Source organism: Acomys russatus, chromosome 31, assembly GCF_903995435.1.
Source record: "Acomys russatus chromosome 31, mAcoRus1.1, whole genome shotgun sequence".
NCBI classification, from domain to species: domain Eukaryota; kingdom Metazoa; phylum Chordata; class Mammalia; order Rodentia; family Muridae; genus Acomys; species Acomys russatus.
The window spans coordinates 2019631-2029958 of NC_067167.1; the positions used below are offsets into that span (position 1 = coordinate 2019631).

Sequence of the window (10328 nt, forward strand, 5' to 3'; positions counted from 1 at the left end):
TTTATATAATGGGCAGGGCCACGCCCCCGAATCCTAACATCTTCTAGGTGGAAGGCTGGCATAGTACAACTGAGGGCCCAGAGCATGGCATAAGCCAGGTGTGGTGGCCCACACTTCTCACGGCAACAAGAGTGTCAGGAGCTCAGCTCCATCCTTGGCTACTTAGTGAGCCTGGGCTACATGAGACCCAGTTTCAAGAAAAAAGGGGGTGGGGGTGGGGGAGAGAGGAGAATGGAGAAAAAGAAAAGAGAAAGCAGAGACTACACAGTGATGTTTCCAGGAGTCCAGGCCCTTCCTGGTGGCCTCCTGACCACAGCCAAAACAACTCCTCCCAGGCTCCCAGGCCTTTGTCCCGGTAGTTCCACGCCCCTGATACTATTTCCGGCCTTGCTGTGAAAGCCCCCACCCCCACCCCGCCGCACATCCCACACCCCGCGTCTGCTTTGTCCTCGCTCTTCTCTGTCTAGACCCCTTACCCACTGGCCTTGGGATGGTTCAGCTCTGACTCAAGGTGTCTCTCTGCAAACAGTGCTTGTGCGCTTTTGTTTTGTTTTAGGAGACGGGGGTCTTACTGTTTAGCCCTGGCTGGCCTGGAACTCGGAGAGATCTGCCTGCCTCTGCCTCCAGTAGTCAGGATTAAAAGCGCGTGCCTCCACCACGCAGTGCCTTTTCTTTCTCTTTTCCTATTATTATTATCTTTTAAATTAATTAATTAATTAATTTTAGGTTTTTTGAAACAGAGTTTCTCTGTGTAACCGTGCTGGCTGTCCTGTACTTGCTTTTGTAGACCAGGCTGGCCTCGAACTCACAGTGATCTGCCTGCCTCTGCCTCCCAAGATCTGGGATTAAAGGTGTACGCCACCACAACCCCCTGGCCTCTTTTTCTATTATTTAAAAAAAAAAAAAGTATGTGTATGGGTTTTGCCTGCATCTGTGCACCTTTATCTGTCTGGTCCTCTCAGAGGCCAGGAGAGGGCCACTCTGAAAGAGAAGCCAGCACTCTCAATGGCTGAGCTCTCTCTCCAGCTCCCTCCCCAGGTTTGAAACAGGGTCTCCTGTAGCCCAGGTTAACCCCAAATTTACTACATAGCCTTCGGTGATCCTCCTGCCCCTACCTCCCCAGTGCTGGGATTACAAGTGTGCACCACCACAAGGTTAATGTTTTACAGGGGATGGAACCCCCTCAGTGGATGCTAGGAGAGTGCGCTACCCACGGAACCACAGGAACCAAAGCTCTGAGGCCAATCTAATTCATTAAAATATGCATCTAGTAAAGTTTCTCAAGGCCCTTTGCCTGAGTGTGTATGGAGGTCAGAGGTCAGCGTCGCTCCTCCCACTCTGTGGGTTCTGGGACTCGAACTTGTATCATGATGCTTGGCTGCAAGCTCCGTTACCTGCTCAGCCATCTCACAGACCCTTCCCTTCACGTTTGATATATTTAAGATATTGTATCTATAGCATACGTCACGTTGTGCTGTAGCATATATAGATATCGATAGTGAGCTTTTCTAGCATCAGGAAGTCCGAGATTCACCCCTAGTATCGAAAAAATAAATAAATAAAAATTAACCCAGAAACCAAAACACCTAGTCCAAGTGTTCTCTTCCCCCCTCCCTTTCCGGAAGCTGCGTGCGTAGAGACCTCATATGGCCGCCAGGTGTCGCTGCCGCGCCTCGCACGCCAGGGACCTTTCTCGCGCTCGGTGGGCGGTGCGGAGGAGGCGGGATGCGTCACCGGACCCGGGGGCCGGGGATCCGGGGAACCAAGCCGCGTGCGTGTCCGAGGCCAGACCCCAGGCTGGCGGAGGAGGGGACACACTGTGAGTCACCGGGAGCCCCCGTGCACCGTGGGCGAGTCCCACGCGGGATCTGCCTGCCCGCCTCGTGTCCTTGCTGTCTGGCTCTGCTACCAGGCAGCCGCGCTGTGGCCCTGAACTTCCTCGGAAGCCTCTGTTGACATTTTGCATAATGCAGATATCAGTTCCTTTGCTTGCCAAATCTTGGAGAGATAAATGACACGCGTGGCAGAAGTGGCCTGTGGTTCATGTTGCGCCACTGCACATGGCAGGGACATAACAGGAGCCACTTGCTCCCAGGGAGCAGCACCTTTCTCGTCCAGCCTCGGTTTCCTCTCAAGAGTCAGCTGCGTGCAGAAAGTCCGAGGCTAGACCGTGAGGCAGCCGGCAGGGGGCGGGCCGCTCCGCAGAGCGCCCAGAGGGCTCTTCACCTGCGCCTCCCACGGGCACTCCACCCTGAAACTTTCAGGGTGCCGGGAGGGAGAGAAAGGGTTCCCAAAGTCTGCCCCGACGGTCCCTTAGGGTTCTGCAGCCCTGGCTTGGGGGTGGGGGAGGGGCACCGCCAAGCCACCTACCAAGACCACCAAGTGGCTTCCTGTGTGCCTCCCCTCCCCCGCCTCCACCCCCCCCCCCCACACACACAAGAAGGGGTTTCGTGTCCTCGATCTCAAAGCACCCACACGCTGGAGGTGGTAGAGTGCCTAGGTAGTTCTCATTTGGGAGAGGATCCCAGCGCCCTCAAATTGACTAAGCGCTCGCTCTTTATACTCTCGACGTTATTTAAAGCACTATCCAATGCCGGGAATGCATTCGCACGGGAAGTTCAATTAACCGCGGTCGGGGGTCTCCAAAGATGGACAAGACCACCACCCACAAAGAAGAAAATCACCATTCTGGCGGGGGGGGGCGGCGAGGAGTGATGGGGCTGCAAACTGAGCCCTCTGGCCCATGCACATCCCTTCTCTTAGGGCCTGGGAAAGGCTGGGGACTCTCCCGGGACAGGGAGGGGATTCCAGACAGCCCTCCCCGAAAGTCCAGGCCAGCCTTGCGCGCTGGAAACCCCGCGCGCGGCCTGCATAGCGCGGCTGCCGGGAAATCAGGAGAGAAACTTCTGTTTTTTTGTGTCTGTGTGTGTGGTTTTTTTTTTTTTTTTTTTTTTTTTTTTTTTTTTTTTTTCCTCTCTCTCGTTTTTCTGGCACTCGCTGCTGCCTGGGTTCGTGCTCCTCCTCCCAGCCCTGACCCCCACGTGGGGCCGCCCGAGCTCCGAGCTCCGCCCTTCTCCCATCTCCAGCCAATCGTGGCGCGGGCCACTCGGCCCTTTGTGTATCCACCAATGAGGGGGTGGTGCAGGCCACGCCTCCAACCGAGAGCTATAAAAGCAGCTCCCGGCGGCCCTGCGCTCACTCTGCTGCAGCCCCCGGACCTATCTGTCCTTCTCGGCTCTTGGATTAATTTTGAGGGGATTTTGCAACTTTCTTCTTCTTTTTTACCCCACTACTTTTTTCCTGGGAAGGGAAGTTCCACCGCATCTGGAAGACATCGGACACTTTTGATTGTGCGGGAAGGTGTTTTCATCCTTGGGTCGGATCTGGGCGCGTACTTTGCCCCTTGGAGACCTTCCGTGGGGGTCCGGTGTGGAGTGTGACTGCATCATGACACTAGAAGAGCTGGTGGCGAGCGATAACGCGGCTCAGAAGTGAGTACAGCGCGGACTCGAGGTCTCGCCCGCCGCCGGAGGTCGGCTGGGCTGTCATCGGCTAACCCTCTCCTCTTCCCTGGGCTCTTAGGATGCAGGCGGTGACCGCCGCGGTGGAGCAGCTGCTGGTGGCCGCGCAGCGTCAGGATCGCCTCACCGTGGGGGTGTACGAGGCGGCCAAACTGATGAATGTGTGAGTCAGCACCCCCCCTTTTCCCGGGCGTGGGTGGGGGGGCGCCCCTCTGATGCACGCGCGCTCCCAGCACTCCTGTAGGGCACAGGGCTTTGGGGGACTTTCCCAGCACTCTCGGTGTTGGAGAATGGACATTTATTTCTCTGAGAAATTTTTTGGGGGTGGGTGGGAAGAGAGACCCGCTGCAGAACCCTGACATTGCAAGTTTGACATTTCGAGTTTTTTGTTTTGACAAGGCAACCCCAATAACTTTGAACTGTGCGCCCCCTCCCCCACTGCCATCACATTTGCATAATCGGCCACCCCAGCACCGGTGCAGTGCTGGGGTGATGGGTTGTTCTTGCAGGCTGCTGGTGCACCGCGGGTCTTGTCCACCGCTCCCACCTGCAGTCCCCGAGTTCCTATGCTTCCCCCCCTCGCGCCCCCCGCCCCGTGCACCGCGCCACCAGCTCCCGGTCGGTTCTCCCCTTGACGCCCCTTTCTCTCCTACAGGGACCCTGACAGCGTGGTTTTGTGCCTCCTGGCCATAGACGAGGAGGAGGAGGATGACATTGCTCTGCAGATCCACTTCACCCTGATCCAGTCGTTTTGCTGTGACAATGACATTGACATCGTCCGGGTATCGGGCATGCAGAGGCTGGCACAGCTCCTGGGAGAGCCCGTAGAAAAACTGGGCACCACTGAGGCCCGAGACCTGCACTGCCTTCTAGTCACGGTGAGCCTGAACCGGGTGTCTGTGTCTCTCTGTCTGTCTCTCCGTGTCTCTCTCTCTCTCTCTCTCTCTCTCTCTCTCTCTCTCTCTCTCTCTCTCTCTCTCTCTCTCTCTCTCTCTCTGCCCCTCCCTCCCTGCCCCACCCGCCTGCCTGCTCTGGGCACCTGGGTCCCGAGTTTGTCAACATAGCTGGGCTAGCTGGTCCAGCACCAGCTCACTGCCCAGCCACGCTTGGCATGTCCCGTGGGATGCCTCATCACCCTGGCAGCTATTTTGAGCCTGCCTGTTTTTCCCCAGAGGGGCCCCTGGGGGCCGGAGGGAGGCTCCTAACCGAACTCCTAGAGCTCCCACTAAACCCTTTCTTTTTCCTCCTTCCACAGAACTGTCACACAGATGCCTGGAAAAGCCAAGGCTTGGTGGAGGTGGCCAGTTACTGTGAAGAGAGCAGAGGCAATAACCAATGGGTCCCCTATATCTCTCTGGAGGAACGCTGAGGCCCAGTCCAAACATCTAAAGCAACTGTTGAGTTGCTGTCCCCTAAAAAAAAATTAAATAAAATACATATTTGATCTCCCCCTCATCCCTCAAAACAATCCCTCCAAAGCCATCCTACCCGTGAGACCTTCCGGGAGGGGCGGAGTCACCGAGACTGAGATGAGGCGAGGGGAGTGTGCGCCCGCCCGCCCTCTGGGCTGTGGAGCCAGGAGCAGCATCACAGGTCGTCGCCGAGACAGGAAGGAGGGGACCCCAGGCAGAAGGAGATGGGGACCTTGGAGCGCAGGCTTGGCAATCCTGCAGCCAGCGTCTGCACGCTGCCACAGACGTCTGGACGCCGCCGGGGTGGGGTGAGAAGGCGTCCCTCACCCCGCAGGACAGTGAACTGTGCACAACTAAGCAGAGGGTGGCGACCCTCCTGCTGCGGGAGCCGGGACCCGAGCCCGGGACTCTGACTGTGACGCATCTGTTGTTATTGTGCTGAGCAAGACAGATCGCTAGCATATTTTTTTAAGTTTCTATTACAGAGACATTCTAATAAACTCGTTAAGCCTCCGTGGTTTTGGCTATGTTTTTCCCCCTTGCCCATCAGCCCCCATCCACCCACCCCCACTGTCCACCCTGCGTCGCGCCACGGGCCACCAAGCCTTTTTAGGACCTTTGAGGTTCGCAGCTCTAAACGCTGCTGCTCTCCGCTGTGGGCGCCGCCACCCAGCTACTGCTTCATGGCAATTAAGACCCGGGTTTATTATGAAACCTGGCGGCCCAGCCCCCGCTGTTACCCACAGTGCTGGCCCTGGGTCACACTGCAATCCCCATCCCCACCCAACTGCCCAGCCACCAAGCTCACCAAAGACCAGAGAGGTTGTGAGAACACTTGAGGCCACACAGCAAGAGGTCTTTGAGTAGGGGGGATCCCCGACCTCACCTGGGGACGCACCCTTTTTCTCACGCACCCAAACTCTGTCTTTCCTGGGATGGGCCCTGTGGATGCACAAAAGGAAAAGAATGTCTTTTCATTCTTTCCCCAAGCTAAAGTCAACAGTAGGAAAACACCCTGGGAGCCTCGGCACCCTCTGCTGCATCTCGCTACAAAACGAAACCAGGCAGCCACTCCCTAGGGCTCTCCTGCTTTGCCGGCCTCAGTTTACCCCCGCGACCTTTACACCAGACCCCTCGTGGGTGGAGGAAATCCCCGGGGGCGCCCTGGGAGTCACACGTAGGGGCGGAGGGGAGTCCGCGGGGGCGGGGTGCAGGGTGTGGGGGAGGGGAATGGTACCTGGGATGCAGAGGTGGGGGTGAGGTCAGGCTGGGCTTTGGGGCTTGCAAGAGCACTAGCCCGCGGCCAGGGATGGGGGAAGGGGTGTCATGGGGTTTGAGTGAGGGGCGCGTCGGGTCACCATAGGGAGCCCCTGAGGTAGAACCTACGGAACAGGGAACCGAGGGCCATGCCGTGAAGGGTCCCTGATGGCCAGGGAGAGTGTGGAACACTGAGGGGGAGACTCAGTGTCTGGTTTTCCGGTCTCTGCAGACAGTGGCCCCATGCTGGTTCTTCCCTTAGGGCTTATAACATGCTGTCCCCTCCCTGACCTGGTAGCCTCTAGGTTCCCTACTCAAGTGCCCACAAGACTGACAAGCCCCGGTGGACAAGCAAGAAACCTAACAGTCTTTCGCTTTGCCTCAGTTTCACCCTCTGAAAAAACGTCCTCCATTCCAAAGTTCTGAAGTCTTCCTGGCAAGGAATCCCCTTTGAATACCCGATTCCCTGACTCAACCATCCGAACCCCCCTGCGCCCCCCCCCCCGTCTTCCTTCCTCACTCAAAGCTGCCTGGCCCTCACTTTCCCCCCCAGAAAAAGAGACCGAGGCTCAGAGTGGAGAAGCCACAGACTGGCTTGGAGTCTGGAATTATGGGTGGGTGAGGGGAAAACTTTAGCCGGCTGAGGAGGGGAGACTACACTTTAGTTGGCTGGGAGAAGCTGTCCCAGGTCATCCCAGCTCCACTCCTGTCCTGAGCTGCTGCTCCCCTTAGGGACACCATCTTGTGCCAGGAAACGTGGGTGTGTTACTTGGATGTTAAGCAGGAAAAACTTGGCAATGCCAGCTGCAGGCAGATGGGCGTGGCGCTCACGCAAGGGCACGCACGCACGCACGCACGCACAGCAGTCCCCCAGTACTTGGTAGAAGGAACGCCAAACCGTGCACCGAGCTACTTCCGGGTTTTACTCCTGTTCCTCTTGGCCAAATTGCTCAACCTCTCTGATCTGGCTCTGTGTGACACAAGCGGCCCATGTGAGCATGGGCTTGTACAAACAGGTATACGTTCGTGCTGGCCCACAGCCTCTGGAATACAACCTTATGGACATATGCATGGGGATGAATGGACGCTCTGCATCAATAGCACAGCATTTTCTAGCTCTTTCCCTGAAACTCACATGGCACAGGGGACGACGGCCCTGTGAGCTTGTTCAGCTATACTGAAGGACCAGGCTGTGAGAGGCACAGGGCAGATCAATTAGTCAGAGGTGTTGGGGCAAAGAATGAGATAGTTGGTTTAGTATTTTTTTTCTTCTGTGTTTTTGCAGGGTGAAGGGTCTGAGGTGGAGATGATGCTGGGGTGGAAGAAAGAGAAATTGAAGGCCTGAAAATGTTCTTCTTGGGGGAGGTTTCTACCCCATTATGTCCCCAGCCCCTCACTGGGGGATTCTAGGCAGTGGCTCCACCCCTGACCACGCCCCCAGCCCTTCACTAGGGGATTCTAGGCGGGGCTCCACCTGACCACGCCTCCAACCCATCTCAGCTATTGACTTTAATTCACTGGCATCTCAGGGCATCCCCCAGGAGGTGGACACTATGGTTAGTGTCCCCATTAAACAGGGAAAACAATCCAAGGAGGTGGAGCCACCTGCCCAAGGTCACGTGACTGGCCACCTCCACAGGACAGGGTTCCCTAAACTGACTGGTGTCACAAGACTTGGCTAGGACGTAACACACTGCAGGCTAACGTCGAACCCTGAGGGACAAAACAGTCTGTCCTGAGGCCGGGACACAGAAAGTCACCCATGCGTCAAACTCTCCTTTGATGTGACTTGACGCTTTGTGTCGCCTGCATTTATGTAGCTCTGACTGTATGCCGGGCCCTTTCCTGCTCCTCTGGGAGCACGAAGCTAACACAGAGCGCCCAAGAAACAACAAGTGCGGGGCGGAGCTAGAAAGGGGCGGGCCTTAGCCAAGGGCGTCTGGGTGGGAGCGGAAATGTGTTCCTGGTGCCCTGCTTGTGAGCCACCATGTGGATGCTGGGAACTGGGCCCAGGTCCTCCTTGGCAAGAGCAGTCAGTGTTCTTAATAACTAGCTCTTTACTTTGTATTTGAGAGAGGTTCTCACTATACAGCCCTGGCTAGCCCTGAAACCCTCTGTGTAGACCAGGCTGGCCTTGAACTCAAAGAGATTCCCAATGCTGGCTTAGAACATTTGTGCTGTCATAGCTAGATTTTTTTTTTTTCTTAAGAAATTAATTTTGGGCCTGGCGGTGGTGGTGCACGCTTTTAATCCCAGCACTGGGGAGGCAGAGGCAGGTGGATCACTGTGAGTTCCAGGCCAGCCTGGTCTACAAAGCGAGTCCAGGAGAGCCAAGGCTACACAGAGAAACATTGTCTCAAAAAACAAAACAACAACAACAAAATAATAGTAATAAGAATAACAACAACAATAATAATAATTTTGCTGGGTGCAGTGGCTCGTTCCTGTAATCCCAGCATTCAGGGAGGCAGAGGCAGAAGGATTTCTGTGAGTTCGAGGCCAGCCTGGTCTACAACGCTAGTCCAGGACAGCCAAGGCTACACAGAGAAACCCTGTCTTAGAAAGAGAGAGAGAGAGAGAGAGAGAGAGAGAGAGAGAGAGAGAGAGAGAGAGAGAGAGAGAGAGAGAGAGAGAGAGAGAGAGAGAGAGAGAGAGAGAAATTCTATTTGGTTTTGTTTCGGTTTTTTGTTTTTTTGTTTTTGGAGACAGGGTTTCTTGGTGTAGCCTTGGCTGTCCTGGACTCACTTTGTAGACCAGGCTGGCCTCAAACTCACAGCGATCCGCCTGCCTCTGCCTCCCGAGTGCTGGGATTAAAGGTGTGCGCCACCACACCTGGCTAAGAAATTCTATTGTATTTGTTGCAGGTGGAGGCCAGAAGACGACTTGAGAGAGTTGGTCAGCTCTGCCATGTGGGTGTTGGGGTTTGGAACTCTGGTCAGCTTGGCTGCAAGCCCCTAACCCTCTGAGCCCTCTCTCCCATCCTGCATTTCAGTTTTTAATGACTTCAGACAGGCCTGGAACTCCCTGCAGTTCCTGGGATCCCAGGCCTTTATGTCACAAGGCCCCAGACAGTTTTGACCTTCCTCTCTGCCTCTCAGCTCTGGAAAGCCCATCCTGGACCCCACCCAGTCCACAAAGGGGGTCCTCTCTCTCCTGCACCTCACCAGTAATGAGCAACGCCTTGTTACTCATCTTGTCCCTAAGGGTTTGCTCAGCCAAGGGGGTAGGGGGAAGGAAGCAGATGAGCTTAGGGAGATAGATTTGGACTAGTAGAGGGTCCCCCAATCTGGGTGATCCCACCCCCCTCAGCCAAAAGCCATATCAGACAGACTGCCCAAAGGATCTGTCAACCTAGGGTCTTTCCCAAAGACCCAACACAGCCTCTCCCCACAGCCCATAGCAAGCCACCCCTCCACCACCAGCCTTGGACTCAACACCAACCCCTGCCCCCACCCCCACATTACAGAACCCACAGGAGGGTTTCCTCTCTCTGCCAGACCCTATTCTTTCCCTACACGGTTCCCACCCCACCCCCTCTCCGGATTCTGCAGTTCCCAGGACCCTGGGACTGGGTGGAGTGAGAATCTTCCCTGCGCAGAAACGGAGGACCCTCGCGTGTTCCTATGGAGTGCGTGCTCCAAGCACGCATGCACACGGGGGAGGGGCTGGGGGCAGGGGTGTCAAACGAGATCACGAGGCCGTACAAGTGCGTGGGAGTGACGTTTATGGCGTGTGTACACAGCAGGCAGGCCAGAAGCACGTCTCTGCTGCCTTCAAGGCTCCGTGGAAGGGCAGAGCTCAGCTCTCCTAGGAGGAGGGGGGGGGGGGGGGACGCGGGGGGGGGGAGGAGGGTAAGGTGAAGGCCAAGGTTTGAGGTTAATTCTTGTCTCAGGCTGAAGGGTCACTAGAGGCAGGGGAGCCCAGCCAGGTGTGACTCAGTTTCCCCAGCCATAAAAGGGAAAGTGCAAGGGCCCTCCCATGTTGTAAGGTGAACTCCATGGGCTGCAGAGCGCTCAGCAAAAAGCCAGTTGCTCCCAGAACCCTCATTATGGCTTGTATCCACCCCACCCTCTCGCCAGACACTCTGGGGGTGGAGTGGGGCGCTGACCCAGACCCCAGACGCCCCTCCCACCCTCCC

The 10328-nt window shown here is 56.2% G+C and overlaps 1 protein-coding gene across 1 annotated transcript; it reads left to right on the forward strand.

The window, feature by feature from the left end:
• Positions 1–3219: 3219 nt before the first annotated feature.
• Gadd45b (growth arrest and DNA damage inducible beta) lies at positions 3220–5228 on the forward strand. The gene is made up of 4 exons (XM_051139778.1): positions 3220–3491; positions 3583–3684; positions 4177–4399; positions 4777–5228. Exons 1-4 carry the CDS (start codon positions 3448–3450, stop codon positions 4888–4890), a joined length of 483 nt encoding a protein of 160 aa, XP_050995735.1. The 5' UTR covers positions 3220–3447; the 3' UTR covers positions 4891–5228.
• Positions 5229–10328: the final 5100 nt, after the last annotated feature.